The sequence below is a fragment of the Callionymus lyra genome, chromosome 7, assembly GCF_982586985.1.
Source record: "Callionymus lyra chromosome 7, fCalLyr1.hap1.1, whole genome shotgun sequence".
NCBI classification, from domain to species: Eukaryota; Metazoa; Chordata; class Actinopteri; order Syngnathiformes; family Callionymidae; genus Callionymus; species Callionymus lyra.
In genome coordinates this window covers 1,008,531-1,024,671 of record NC_141824.1, presented here as the reverse complement: position 1 = coordinate 1,024,671, position 16,141 = coordinate 1,008,531, and the positions used below count along the sequence as shown (strand labels likewise).

Genomic DNA, 16,141 nt, shown 5'->3' with positions numbered 1-16,141 from the left:
CTAAGCCTCTGTGATTCAAACACATTGTGTTTACATCACAGTACAGCAGATGTTCGTTGCTAGTCCTTGTGTCTCTATTTACACACGGAAAGTAGTTTTCTGAGTTGAAGGTAATACTGTGCAAGTGAAAAATTGACTTTGACTTGAAACGTTTTCATCAACATTGTCACCTTAAATATTGTATGTAGAAGATCTTCATAGATGTGATCTGAACAGATGTTGCACAATAGCTGCAAAAAATACTTTTGGACTTTGAAAGCAACATTTGTAGTTGATGCGACCGAGACAGTATTTCTAGTCTAAGTTCTAGTAAGTAGTTCAACGTTGTCTCCTCAAAACTGTGGAGATTTAAGCCTGAGCTTGTGAACTAGACTTAATTCATTTGACTCAGTGTGACATTAAAGTTTGTATAGATGTATAACATTGTTATCTGCATGTGTGGGTAAGATGTTGAATTCTTACTCACTTACTGATGATAATGTGGTGCAGGGGCAGCTGGCCCATAGGGGGCGCTAGGGCTCCCACCGATTTGGCTGTTTTTATATGTTCAAATCTTTTTTATATTTTATTTTAATTATTATTCTTTTTTAGCCAGAAAATAATCATCAACAGTGATGAGTCTGTGCGTTTGTAGAATTCTTCAAACTGATGAAACTATAATTGATTAACATTCTGCTAATAATCTTGGTTCGTGTCGTCCTTTATGAACCTATGATCGATCCCTGGTCCTGACAAGATATTTTTGTTTCTTTGTGTGGGATAATGATTAGTTGGTAGAAACAATCTCTTGTGTCCTGGCGCATAGGAAATGTTTTAATCATTTCTAACTAGTTTGTTTTCAAATAATGTTGTGTATTGTGAGGGTAACAGTGATGGATGGACGGCAGCAGCTCTGCGTGGTTTGGATGATCAGGTTATTATTATGTTTCTGGTGAAGTCTGCATACAAGAGCTGCACCTGGAAAATGATTCACCAGCCGCCACAAATGTGGTGAATTATTGTTAACTTGTTTGCTTGTTTGTCCCATGTGTTGTTTGACATGACCAATCAAACATTAGTGCATGTGTGAAATCAATAAGATTGATTGGAGCAGTGATTCCGAGGGACTGCAGAACTATAACCTGAAAAAAGTCAAAATGGTCCTGATTTGCTGAGAAACATATGCCAACTCAGTTTTACCATCTCCTGACTCGGGTTTCCCATGTCCCGGTTCAGGCGTGTTTATGTGCAGATTTTTCCATCCCTTCAATTGCGAGGTTTCGAGGGAGTGAGCGACTAAGAGTTTTCTTTGCCTCAAGTCTCTGGAACTTATTACAGTCCTTTTCATAAACGTACCATTGAGCTGCTGCTGCAGAGCCTGAAGTCAAAACACTGTCGTTAATGTTGCTACTTTGAGAATCTTCCTCACGCTGGCTGGGATTCTCACGTTTGTTTAGTGAATAAATGTATATAATATATATATATATATATATATATATATTTTACCTTATATAACGTCTTAGAGACAGGTTTGAATTGAGTCGTGTTCCTTACAGTGAAGATTCATTTGGGAGACACTTTTAAACATGATGTTTTTAAAATGTGATTGTGATGATTTAATAAAATAATTTATACTAACGAAAAGCTTTGAGTGAGAGGTGGAGGAGATCAGTGTCACACACTATCTACTCTATTGAAGCAGGTCCACTGAGTACGTTCACAATCCATATCCAGGTCAAGTTCAGTGAAGGCTTTGTTCCATATTTATCACCTTAAATAACAACTCAACACCCAAGATAGTCAGAGTTTTAAAATGTCACCTTTTCATGAACAGAACACATCTGTTTGGAGGACATGGTTGAAAATACATTTATTTAAATGCATATGACATTTAAATAGTGAAGTTTCATGGTTTGTTTCAGATCAGACGATGTTTGTCAACCATAAAGAAAAGTGAAATGTTTTCTGGACATTCAGCTTATTTGCTTGTGAGGAGCCAATAAAAGTGTTAATGGGGCGAAATATGTATCTTCTTTAAATGATACATTTAAACCATGTTATTCTTAATTAGCACCGTGAAATACTTGTTTGATAAAGGCCATAGAAATGTAGAAAACTGTACTTCTATAGTTTGTGACATTGTGATAAAATACAGGTTTATGTCCTAAAACAAGTCAGTGTGTAGACGATTGTTACACTTAAGTCACACTGGCTGATGGACTAAATACTGGGACACACACCCATGACTGTCCTGCTGTGAGGAGGCGGTGGGCGTATGACCTGGAAAAGGGTTTAATCTGCATCCCAACCTCTAATGTTAGATCAGGATTAGCATGTTTACCACTCTGGCTCTTAAAGCTGTGAGACTGAAGCTTTAGTGCTTTTGCATATTCATAAGAATATTAACTGTTTTTAGCTTCGCTTCGTCACCTCTGTAACGTACTAATGGACTGTCTTCTCTTTCAGGTTTCCAAAGAAAGCAAACAGGTAACAATCCTCCATGTTTAGTCGCACAACTGTGTATGAATTGTGCAGTTGTCTTCGATTTCTAACCAACGCTTGTGTGTAACAGAAGACCTCAGAGTCTGAACTAAACGTACCGTCTCTCTCCGCCCTGTCTAACTAATGTACCGCACACACACACACACACACACACACACACACACACACACACACACACACACACACACACACACACACACGTACACGTACATACACGCTCACACACACACGCACTCACACACACACACACACACGTACACATACATACACGTACACGTACACATACATACACGCTCACTCACACTCACACACTCACGCACACACTCACACACTCACAGAGGGACAAAGGGGTCCCTCTTCTAAGAGCCCATCACTGCCTCTCACTATGAGCAGAACACTGGTCTTTCACAGTCGGACCAGCATGGTCAGTATCAGCCATACATGGCTCGCTGAGGTCGGAGCTGCAGTCTGGCCCTGTGGCACCTCTTGTAGTGTCCTCTCTCTGGCTCTCTGGACTCAGCAGAGCGACTCCTCGTCCTGTCACATGACACAGTAGACACAGGAGACACAGTAGACACAGGAGATACAGTAGACACAGGAGACACAGGAGATACAGTAGACACAGTAGACACAGTAGACACAGGAGACACAGGAGACACAGTAGACACAGGAGACACAGTAGACATAGTAGACACAGGAGACACAGGAGACACAGTAGACACAGGAGACACAGGAGACACAGTAGACACAGTAGACACAGTAGACACAGGAGACACAGGAGACACAGTAGACACAGGAGACACAGTAGACACAGTAGACACAGGAGACACAGGAGACACAGTAGACACAGGAGACACAGTAGACACAGTAGACACAGTAGACACAGTAGACACAGTAGACACAGTAGACACAGGAGACACAGTAGACACAGGAGACACAGGAGACACAGGAGACACAGGAGACACAGTAGACACAGTAGACACAGGAGACACAGGAGACACAGGAGACACAGGAGACACAGGAGACACAGTAGACACAGGAGACACAGTAGACACAGTAGACACAGTAGACACAGGAGACACAGGAGACACAGGAGACACAGAAGACACAGAAGACACAGTAGACACAGTAGACACAGGAGACACAGTAGACACAGGAGACACAGGAGACACAGTAGACACAGTAGACACAGTAGACACAGGAGACACAGGAGACACAGTAGACACAGGAGACACAGGAGACACAGTAGACACAGGAGACACAGGAGACACAGTAGACACAGTAGACACAGGAGACACAGGAGACACAGTAGACACAGTAGACACAGGAGACACAGTAGACACAGGAGACACAGTAGACACAGTAGACACAGGAGACACAGTAGACACAGTAGACACAGGAGACACAGTAGACACAGGAGACACAGGAGACACAGGAGACACAGTAGACACAGTAGACACAGGAGACACAGGAGACACAGTAGACACAGTAGACACAGTAGACACAGTAGACACATGAGACACATGAGACACAGTAGACACAGTAGACACAGTAGACACAGGAGACACAGTAGACACAGGAGACACAGGAGACACAGGAGACACAGGAGACACAGTAGACACAGGAGACACAGGAGACACAGTAGACACAGGAGACACAGGAGACACAGGAGACACAGGAGACACAGTAGACACAGTAGACACAGGAGACACAGGAGACACAGTAGACACAGTAGACACAGGAGACACAGGAGACACAGTAGACACAGTAGACACAGGAGACACAGGAGACACAGTAGACACAGGAGACACAGGAGACACAGGAGACACAGTAGACACAGTAGACACAGGAGACACAGTAGACACAGTAGACACAGGAGACACAGGAGACACAGGAGACACAGGAGACACAGTAGACACAGGAGACACAGGAGACACAGGAGACACAGGAGACACAGGAGACACACTTCCATGAGTCTGTGAATCCTCTTCGTCGCTGCCCAACTTCTTTGGCATATGAAGTCCATTAAAACAAAAGTATCTCAACCGTCTCCACCTGAACACGTCCTCCTTTACCACGTCTTTGTTTCTCTTCCTCTTCTTCACTCTTTACTAAACATACCAAGAACCTTTTCTACATGATCTTTTCACTCTGATAAACTCTTTCTAATCAGTCACTGCCAATGAAAACCACATATGTTTGTAAACATCAAGAGTTCTCATGACTGTCACTCTTGCTGCCACTTATCTGTCACATGTCACATGATCGTCGTCTCCAATCGTTCCATGCGTCTGCACTCTCTTCTTCACCTGCCTTCATTGACAAATCTTCACATCATTTTTGAAGGTTTTCTTGAAAATACATTTGAATATGACAAATATAAGAGGTTCACCTGTTAAATACCACAACACCATAGTTTGCGTTTCCCTCCAAAGACATCTTGAATTACTAACTAAACTAGAATGTAATTTAACTTAAGAACAATGATTTACTCTAAATTCATGTCTATATTGTATCCTGTTTAGATAAAGGCGTGCATTTAAATGACAATCAGTTGCTTGAAAACGTAATAATGAATTGAGTTTTGGGTTAATTGTGACATCAGCTGCGTCCAAGCAATGCTCAGAGTCTGTTTCCTCCACAGAACCAGCAGCATTCTGAGTAAAGACCTCCCTCCAGACAAGAAACCCAAAAGTGAGAAAGCTTCACTGTCGTCCAATGAGTTTGACCCTACAGGTAACAAAAGCTTTTATTTATGCTCCTTATTTTACTGTCACGGTTTCAAAACGATCTGTCGCTCATACATGTGTCATGTCTCCGAGACACACTTTATAAACATGAACACGTGTCGTAATGACGCTTTTAAAAGTAGTTCTGAAGCCTTTTCAATATCATTCTGTTGAAAGTCATGATTTATTTAGTTTGTTATGACAACTTTCTTACACATTGAGTAGTTCTCACCTTCAGTCGACACAACAAATCATGAGTCGAAGGTATAACTGGAGGACAATAGTTTGTATCATTTGTTTACGTCTGAAATCCAGACCCAGAAGGATGTAAAGTGCTAGCAATGACGTGTTGCTCAAAACCACAGATCCTCAGGTTCTAGTCCTCATTGAGAAGAACAAGCAGATGGTGACAGATGTGTGAGAAGCATCAGTGGATTAACTAAAGCCTATTATCTATGTGTTTGTTCCTATTTTTGTGTTTCCAAACCCAAGTCAGTGTAATTGTGAGTAACAATACAACATCAACACAACATGACACGTTTGTATAGATACATGTATGTTGTGTCACAAACCTCAGGTTTAAGTTTACATGAAGTGTTTGGTCCTGGTTTATGTTTCAAGTGAAGTTCTTTTAGGTATTTAGTTTGAGCTTCACTGAGAAGTGGTTTGGATGGAGAGGTTTGTCAGGCCAGGATGATGGAGATAAGGAGTGTGTGTTCAAAACAAAGCAGAAGATCCTCTGCAGCACATTATGTTCAGTGACACAAACATCCTCTGGATCGTCCTCAAGGCTTCCATCGAACTGTGTGTTCAACACCTTTTTACCAGTTTTTACCTGCGCTGGAGTCTGTTTGCATGATCTTCACCCGCATGTTTGTCTCTTTGGTTCACGGTCATGATCTCATGACACATTCTTCTGATTATCTTCGGTTTACATCGTCTGTCGACGTGGTTTGGAGACATTTTAGAGATTTTAGTTTTTGATGCGATGACCAAACGGCATCTGCAGCAGATGCTTGTTTTTAAAGTTAACATTCAAAGTATTAAAGTTATTCACATAATATTCAAATTGAAATTATTTTAAAGCTGCAAACATAAGAAAATGTTTTTAAAATATTTATATTTGTTCCCAAAGCAAACTTTTCAAATACATCAGGGATAAATGTTCAATCCAACCGAGGTTCTGACTGTAAAATGAAGCTTAATAGGATTTTTTTAACCAAACCAACTGAATCACAGATCATCAGATGATCTTCAGGTCATCGAATCTTCTCCACATCTTCTTCTTTCTGACAATACATTTAATTGATTTGTTTCCAAACCAATGTTTTACTTGTATTTTCTCTTCACCCATGATCTATTCTCCACCATGATTCTTTTCTCCTCCTCTTCTCCTGGTGTCCATGTTGTGTTTGTTGCTGCTGAAGCTCTGGTCCTGCAGGAGAGCAGCAGTGTGATAGCAGAAGACAAGCCTGAGTCTTGTGGTAAGAAGAGTGACAGCTGCGACGAACACGCTTCATTTTCTGATCCAAATGTTTGTTTCAACACGTGTTCCATGTGAACATGTGTGTGCGGACAGAAGTCGCTTATAAGTAAAGTCTTGATGATGATCTGGTTATTGATTCTTACACTGACGTAGAAACATGTCCTTACTTTTAAGAAATCTTAATTCCTTTGATGCTGTGACTGTAAACCTCTGCTGGGGTTCATTGAAAAGGTCACGAGGTCAACTTTGAAAGATGCATTTGAACCATTAAATATTGATAACAACCTCAGAGCATTATTTATACACACAACAAGCACAACAGCTCTTAAAGTCACACACACACACACACACACACACACACACACACACACACACACACACACACGAGTGAGATACATCAAGTAAAAGAGTGAAACATTAGACTATGAAGTTGATGCTGATGTTTTTTGTTAAAACACTTCCTGATGTTTGGATAATGTTTCCATGGAAGTTTGAATAAAACATGAACTTATATTGATCATGTGACTTCACTGCTGCTCATCCAACTGTAGACACTTTTCAACTTCTTTATTACACACAAGTATTTCATCTACGGCTCATTTGCTTAATGCCATGATTTCTATCATTTCTCCTCTCTTCCCTCCCCCACTGCCTCTCTCCCCCTCTCTCTCCCCCTCTCTCTCCCCCTCTCTCTCTCCCTCTCTCCCCCTCTATCTCCCCCTCTCTCTCTCCCTCTCTCGCTCTCTCTCTCTCTCTCTCTCTCGCTCTCTCTCTCTCTCTCTCTCTCTCTCCTCCCCCTCCCTCTCGCTCTCTCTCTCTCTCTCTCGCTCTCTCTCTCTCTCTCGCTCTCTCTCTCACTCTCTCTCTCTCGCTCTCTCTCTCTCTCCCTCTCCTCCCCCTCCCTCTCGCTCTCTCTCTCTCTCCCTCTCTCTCTCCCTCTCTCACTCTCTCTCCCTCTCCCTCTCCCTCTCCCTCTCTCTCTCTCTCTCGCTCTCTCCCTCTCACTCTCTCTCTCTCTCTCTCTCTCTCGCTTTCTCGCTCTCTCCCCCTCCCCCTCTCTCTCTCTCTCCTCCCCCCTCCTCTGTCTCTCTCTCTCTCTCCTGCCCCCTCCTCTCTCTCTCTCTCTCTCTCTCCTCCCCCCTCCTCTCTCTCTCCCTCTCCTCCCCCTCCCTCTCCCTCTCCTCCCTCTCTCTCTCCCCTCCCCCCTCCTCTCTCCCTCTCTCTCTCTCTCCTCCCCCCTCCTCTGTCTCTCTCTCTGTCTGTCTCTCTCTCTCTCTCTCTCTGTCTCTCTCTCTCCTCCCCCTCTCTCCCTCTCTCTCTCCTCTTCCTCTCTCTCTCTCTCTCTCCTCCCCCCTCTATTAGCTCCTGTTTCTTCCCTCTCATCCCTCCATTCATTGATCCTCTCTCTGGTTCATGTCAGGAAGTCTCAACAACAACATAAACTTGTTCATCATCTGAAGAACACGAATCAAATCTTAAAGCAGTTTCAAAGCAGTTCATTTTCTGTGTGTTTTGGTTTCAAACCCAGAGCTAGTTTTCTACGTAATTCAAAAACAAAACGTATGAAACTTCATTACTTTTTTATTCTTCTCTCTCGACACAGACGTAACCTTTAAAATCTTGAAACTGAATGTTTTTTCCAGCATTAATTCATGTTTAAAAGATGTGTCACATGATTGGATGAAACATCCTGTTGCTAAACTGTGTGAAAAAAACAGTTTTCAAGTGTTTCCTTCGACTCATCATTGAATCCAGAGGTTGAAACACTTTGACAGTAGAGCCTCCATGTGCGGCTGAAGATCTCCTGTCATCACTTGAATCCAGAGAAGAAACATGTCTTCTCACCACAGGTCTGGTCCAGAGATGCGTCATCATCCAGAAAGATGAGAACGGCTTCGGACTCACCGTCAGCGGCGACAACCCTGTGTTCGTGCAGCTCGTGAAGAAAGGTGAGGCGTCCTGGTGTGTGAGCAGAGTGAGACGCTCAAGTTACACCGTTGTGTAGCCGTGTGGACGTGTGTGTTGACACTCGGATGTGTGTTTCACTTCATTCTTCTTGACACTGGTTTGTGTCCGTATGTTCAACGTTGGATCGTGAGCCACAACCAAACACGCATCAACTGACATGTGTCACCAGAACTGGGGTCACTCAAAGTTCCAGCAGTTTTCTGCTGACTCTCATCGTAATAACTGGTCTCAGATCCCTTTGTTTGGGGTGGAGCCGTGGAACTGGTCCTTCTTGTAACCATTGTTTTGCTCCGTTTAAGTATCACTCGTGTGGTTCCATCAGAGAGACGCCTCACAAATGTCTTGGAATGAAGCAACTCTTTGATGGTGTTCTTGTCCTTCTCGTGCCAGATGGAGCCGCCATGCGGGCAGGAGTCCAGACCGGAGACCGGATCATCAAGGTACTTGGAGCTATGACTCGGAGAGTAGATCGCCACCTGCTGGTGTGAAGAGACACATCATCTTTGTTTCTTCTCAGGTCAACGGAACTCTTGTGACGCAGTCCAATCACATCGAGGTGGTGAAGCTGATCAAATGTAGGTCCAGGAGTCAGACTCATGTTGAGATGATGTCTCTGAGGGTTTGACATGTGACCTGCTGTGTTCCAGCCGGATCCTATGTGGCCCTCACAGTACTGGGTCGCCCCCCAGGGCTCGCCCAGATCCCTTTGTCAGAAGCTGAATCTGAAATGTTGGGCGTTAGCATTTCCTCGCCCAGCTCCCCCGCAACAGACGCTCAGAAGAGACTCTCCTCCACACACCCATGGGTACCACTTCCTGTTCCTCTGTTTGAAGATCCTGTGATCTGTGATCTTAAGTCCTCAACCCTGTTCTGATCCAGGCCACGCAGGAGGAGTCTGGCAGGAACCCCTCCCCCAAACTACTGAAAGACTCCCAGGACAGTAAAAAACACATTCCTCAGCACTTCAAGTCCACGGGCTCGTCACAGGTAGATTCACCTGAGATTCATGTTCTGACGTCACTGAACGTCTCTTGATGTGTTCACTTGTTCCAGACTAACTTAATCCTAATCCTCATTCAAGGATTTAGATTTGTTTATGAAAAACAACTCGCCTCGTGTAAAACATCCAAGTTAACCTTGTTTTTTTCTAACGATATCTTGTATAATGTGTACAAATAAATACAGTTTTTATACGTTAACGTTGACGCAGCTTCAAATAAAGTAGTCAATGTTTAGAGAAACAAATGTTTGTGGTCAATGATGCTGGTCTGATTTAACTTTGATCTATTATATGTTATCGTCATAATAGTTAACTGTTGTCGTTGTACCTGCAGGAGGCCACAGGTGATGCCTGCATACCTGAGGGCGAGCACACACCTTTCAAAGGAGATCGCGGTACAGACTTGTCCTGGACAAGTACTCCTGTAAGTGTTCACTGAAGATACTCCAGGTTTGAAGAGGATTAATAACCAATCACTTACAGATTTCTGGTGGACTCGGGCTGAGCTCCCTTCATAGTGTCTCCCCACGAGACTCGTCCTGTCCAAGTCCAAAAGGGACGCCAAGAAACAGCATCAACTCCTGCCACTCCCCAGACCCCGAGGACACCACAGATCTGGTATCTGTCCTCCTCATGGAGCTCCTTCTTAAACACTAACATAGAATAGATGCATCACTAGTTAAACATCAATCATAATCAACTAGTATCAACTCTGGTGTCATTAAATATCAACTAGTATCAACTCTGGTGTCATAAACATCAACTAGTATCAACTCTGGTGTCATTAAACATCAACTAGTATCAACTCTGGTGTCATTAAACATCAACTAGTATCTACTCTGGTGTCATTAAACATCAACTAGTATCAACTCTGGTGTCATTAAACATCAACTAGTATCAACTCTGGTGTCATTAAACATCAACTAGTATCAACTCTGGTGTCATTAAACATCAACTAGTATCAACTCTGGTGTCATTAAACATCAACTAGTATCAACTCTGGTGTCATTAAACATCAACTAGTATCAACTCTGATGTCATTAAACATCAACTAGTATCAACTCTGGTGTCATTAAACATCAACTAGTATCAACTCTGGTGTCATTAAACATCAACTAGTATCAACTCTGGTGTCATTAAACATCAACTAGTATCAACTCTGGTGTCATTAAACATCAACTAGTATCAACTCTGGTGTCATTAAACATCAACTAGTATCAACTCTGGTGTCATTAAACATCAACTAGTATCAACTCTGGTGTCATTAAACATCAACTAGTATCAACTCTGGTGTCATTAAACATCAACTAGTATCAACTCTGGTGTCATTAAACATCAACTAGTATCAACTCTGGTGTCATTAAACATCAGCTAGTATCAACTCTGGTGTCATTAAACATCAACTAGTATCAACTCTGGTGTCATTAAACATCAACTAGTATCAACTCTGGTGTCATTAAACATCAACTAGTATCAACTCTGATGTCATTAAACATCAACTAGTATCAACTCTGGTGTCATTAAACATCAACTAGTATCAACTCTGGTGTCATTAAACATCAACTAGTATCAACTCTGGTGTCATTAAACATCAACTAGTATCAACTCTGGTGTCATTAAATATCAACTAGTATCAACTCTGGTGTCATAAACATCAACTAGTATCAACTCTGGTGTCATTAAACATCAACTAGTATCAACTCTGGTGTCATTAAACATCAACTAGTATCAACTCTGGTGTCATTAAACATCAACTAGTATCAACTCTGGTGTCATTAAACATCAACTAGTATCAACTCTGGTGTCATTAAACATCAACTAGTATCAACTCTGGTGTCATTAAACATCAACTAGTATCAACTCTGGTGTCATTAAACATCAACTAGTATCAACTCTGGTGTCATTAAACATCAACTAGTATCAACTCTGGTGTCATTAAACATCAACTAGTATCAACTCTGGTGTCATTAAACATCAACTAGTATCAACTCTGGTGTCATTAAACATCAACTAGTATCAACTCTGGTGTCATTAAACATCAACTAGTATCAACTCTGTTGTCATTAAACATCAACTAGTATCAACTCTGGTGTCATTAAACATCAGCTAGTATCAACTCTGGTGTCATTAAACATCAACTAGTATCAACTCTGGTGTCATTAAACATCAACTAGTATCAACTCTGGTGTCATTAAACATCAACTAGTATCAACTCTGATGTCATTAAACATCAACTAGTATCAACTCTGGTGTCATTAAACATCAACTAGTATCAACTCTGGTGTCATTAAACATCAACTAGTATCAACTCTGGTGTCATTAAACATCAACTAGTATCAACTCTGATGTCATTAAACATCAACTAGTATCTACTCTGGTGTCATTAAACATCAACTAGTATCAACTCTGGTGTCATTAAACATCAACTAGTATCAACTCTGATGTCATTAAACATCAACTAGTATCAACTCTGGTGTCATTAAACATCAACTAGTATCAACTCTGGTGTCATTAAACATCAACTAGTATCAACTCTGGTGTCATTAAACATCAACTAGTATAAACTCTGATGTCATTAAACATCAACTAGTATCAACTCTGGTGTCATTAAACATCAACTAGTATCAACTCTGGTGTCATTAAACATCAACTAGTATAAAGTCTGGTGTCATTAAACATCAACTAGTATAAACTCTGATGTCATTAAACATCAACTAGTATCAACTCTGGTGTCATTAAACATCAACTAGTATCAACTCTGGTGTCATTAAACATCAACTAGTATAAACTCTGATGTCATTAAACATCAACTAGTATCAACTCTGGTGTCATTAAACATCAACTAGTATAAACTCTGATGTCATTAAACATCAACTAGTATCAACTCTGGTGTCATTAAACATCAACTAGTATCAACTCTGGTGTCTTTAAACATCAACTAGTATCAACGCTGGTGTCATTAAACATCAACTAGTATCAACTCTGGTGTCATTAAACATCAACTAGTATCAACTCTGGTGTCATTAAACATCAACTAGTATCAACTCTGGTGTCATTAAACATCAACTAGTATCAACTCTGGTGTCATTAAACATCAACTAGTATCAACTCTGGTGTCATTAAACATCAACTAGTATCAACTCTGGTGTCATTAAACATCAACTAGTATCAACTCTGGTGTCATTAAACATCAACTAGTATCAACTCTGGTGTCATTAAACATCAACTAGTATCAACTCTGGTGTCTCAGATGTTGATGAACGATGTACAATAATCAACTCATTCTTTAACTGCACTAACAAGAAAACTATAAGTTCTAGACAAGAGTTTAAATACATGTTATTTATATATATATATATATATATATCATTTTGATTCGGATCATCAAATGTTCAAAATATCACCTGATTTCATAAAAGTTACATTTCATCAGTTAAAGTAAACCTTGGAAAACGTATTTAGACTTGATTTTTATTTCCATTATTTTTATCTTCAAATGTATTCAGGTAATGCTAGTTAGTAAACGAGTCAAACGATATACAAGTAAATCAAACACGCGTGAAGCTAGTTTTGAAAGAAGAATCAACACTTGTTAAATTTTATAATGATCTGTTTTAATACATTTCATTTGAGTAATCAATAAATAATAACATATAATAATAGATTCTATATTTATGTAGCATATTTGAGTGACATTTCTACTCTGTCTACTTGTACCACATGTTTAACTGGTGAACAAAGTCAAAATGATATAATTGGGCCACAGCGCCCTCTGTTGTTTGAATCAAGTATAGTCTTAACGTCAACGTGGATGAGTTTGTTAACAACAGGATTCTTGAAGTTAAAGTTAAAACTTTGCGAATTTGAATAAAAAAAACAACCAAATTAGATGCAGAAAAACTCGAATTTCTGCTTTTGTGTTCAATCATTACATTCATTCATTTATAACTGCTGTAAACAACATGTCGGTGTTTAGTATATGATGAGAAGATCGTTGTCATGATGCTGACCTTTGGTCAAATCTTACGAGTAACACATAAATCGTGTGTTTCTGTAGTTTGTTTTCTTGCATGTTTAACGCGTCACTGGTTGTTAAACGATGCTAGAAATGATGGAAGTGAATTGAAAAGATGATTTGTGAGGAAGTGAGTTGTATTTAACCTCCGTCTCTGCAGGACTCTCTGTCTCCCACTGCTGTCAGCAGTCCATCCTGTCGCCTCCCGGCACGAATCATCGGAGCTGAAGACGATTACTTTGATTCAGACCAAGAACAGGTGTTTAAAAACCTCCTCACCTGACCAGAAAATGTTGTGTTCACCTGTGGGGTCATGTTGACCCACAAACATGGTTGAGTTTACAAGAGACTAGCCACTGTAAAAATAGAAAAATGACGACTCCCTCTTAAATGAACATCAAGCAGACAGAATCATCTGCACACACACACACACACACACACACACACACACACACACACACACACACACACACACACACACACACACACACACACACACACACACACACACACACACACACACACACACGTGGACAAATGATCATTTTCTGATGAAGACAAAGACATTCTTTGAGATTTCAATTCAAATAGCATCTTCTTGTTTCTTCCTCCATCGTGGAATATGACCTTAAAACAACTTTTATTGTCCGAGTCTTTGTCCAGTTTCCTGTCTTGAGCTTCCGTTGACTTCTTCTCCTGCAGACCAACGGTCAGTGCAGTCGCTTCAGCAACATGGAGCAGCTCAAGTCCAGACCGGCTCACCTGGCAGCTTTCCTGCATCACGTCATCTCTCAGTTCGACCCGGCTCCTGTGGTGAGACCTTCGCTCCTGGAACATCTTCTACTGTGCAGCTCCAGGTCTGACCTCTTGACCCCTCACAGCTGTGCTACCTCTATGCTGACCTGTACAAACAGACCAACTCCAAAGAGACGAGGCGGGTCTTCATGGACCTGCACACCTTCTTCATCGACCGTACGGCTGTAAGTTTCACTCTTTACTCTCTTCGTTAACAAACATGATCTTCATGACCTTTTGTTTCAAATGTTCTACGACCTCAAGTGACAGATTCACTGATGAAGATAAAGTTATTTTTATTTTTTAGTTGCTTATAAGATTCATGTAACTCGTAATGATGTTGAGTTTGTGTGTAAACGTTTAGTAACATTTGTTTCCACTTCAGAATTTGAAGGTCACGGTTCCTGAATCCATATCTGCTGATCTAGGTACGAGCGTCCATGGATCCTTCTGGTCCACAGAATCAAAAGAGATTTTATTCTTGACCGTCGCTGCTTTATGAAGCTGTTGTGTTGGTGTCACAGATCGACGACGCACAGAGTTGATACCTGAGGAGATAAACCGACAACATGTCCAGACCCTGCAGGAGTCTCTGCTGCCGGACATTCAGAGGAACCTGGACGATTTCAGGTGAATTTCAGTGGAAGCCAGTGATTTGTTCGTGGCGTTACAGAATAAAACGATGAAACAAAAAGATGTTATTAAAATACAATAAAAACAATACAAGAGACGTTAAATTGATTTATCAGTGATTAAGTTTTCAGACGAAGTACTGAGATACTTTTGACCACAAGATAAAACCACAAACGGACTCGACTTTCTTCTTTTGTTTCACTTTTACACTGTGACACTAGGGGGAGCCAGATCACTTTTTTAAAAACTTGTTATTGATCATTTAACAGCATCAAAGAACAATGTTACCAGTAGGTGTGAGTCATGGAGCTTCATGTTTGTTCCTCCTGTGACGAGCAGGCAGAAGCGCAGCATGGGTCTGACGGTGGCCGAGGTGGAGCTGACCCGACTGGACCAGGAGTGTGTGAGGGATCGTGTCACTCTGGAACGCGAGCGCTCCTACGCTGAGAACATCATCACCAAGATAGAAGACATCTTGTAAGAGAACCTGATCTCACCTGAACATGTTGACCTCAGTGTTCGCTAACATTTGGTCACGTTCCAGGGCGACGACGCAGAACACGGAGGAAGAGAAGTGGTGAGTTCAGAACATTCACGTGTAATCACTTTTCATTGAGTCCTAAAAAAAAACTGATTTTAAATGAAAGCCATTCTGTTGATGCAGAAAGTGATTCATGGTAAATAATTCAAAGCTCAGTGTGAAGGTAACGGTTGAGAGTGAGACGCCATATGTTGCCATCAGACTCCAGATGGTTCGTTTAAAGAACTCGCTTCGACAGATGCTGCGAGTTTTTATACTCGCACATGATTTGAGTTCTGGCTTCATGAACGAGCTGCTGACATGTGGACTTGTGGTTCGGCAGCACGACCATGCAGTACGTCATCTACACCTACATGAAGCAGCTCGGCGTGAGGGTGAAGGAGCCTCGCAGCCTGGAGTCCAAACGGGTTCGGATCAACTTCCTGCCCAAGATAAAGGTTTTTACTGTTCACTGAGGATCTCTAGACTCTGGACTGACGTGTGACGTGTTGCA

At 41.4% G+C, this 16,141-nt stretch overlaps 1 protein-coding gene across 2 annotated transcripts in view; it reads left to right on the top strand.

The window, feature by feature from the left end:
- The window catches only part of arhgef12a (Rho guanine nucleotide exchange factor 12a), a 52,026-nt gene that overhangs the window by 12,852 nt on the left and 23,033 nt on the right, over positions 1-16,141 (top strand). Inside the window, exons 2-18 of one of the 2 annotated variants that reach the window (XM_087795205.1) lie at positions 2,446-2,466; positions 5,126-5,217; positions 8,547-8,645; positions 9,055-9,104; positions 9,182-9,239; positions 9,312-9,469; positions 9,544-9,651; positions 9,999-10,088; positions 10,148-10,282; positions 13,840-13,938; positions 14,382-14,492; positions 14,561-14,659; positions 14,860-14,902; positions 14,999-15,104; positions 15,447-15,584; positions 15,652-15,684; positions 15,971-16,085. In XM_087795205.1, the coding sequence (XP_087651331.1) occupies positions 2,446-2,466; positions 5,126-5,217; positions 8,547-8,645; positions 9,055-9,104; positions 9,182-9,239; positions 9,312-9,469; positions 9,544-9,651; positions 9,999-10,088; positions 10,148-10,282; positions 13,840-13,938; positions 14,382-14,492; positions 14,561-14,659; positions 14,860-14,902; positions 14,999-15,104; positions 15,447-15,584; positions 15,652-15,684; positions 15,971-16,085 (1,555 nt within the window). Of the gene's footprint in view, positions 1-2,445; positions 2,467-5,109; positions 5,218-8,546; positions 8,646-9,054; positions 9,105-9,181; positions 9,240-9,311; positions 9,470-9,543; positions 9,652-9,998; positions 10,089-10,147; positions 10,283-13,839; positions 13,939-14,381; positions 14,493-14,560; positions 14,660-14,859; positions 14,903-14,998; positions 15,105-15,446; positions 15,585-15,651; positions 15,685-15,970; positions 16,086-16,141 lie in introns of both variants that reach the window. The other variant, XM_087795204.1, reaches the window with a different exon arrangement.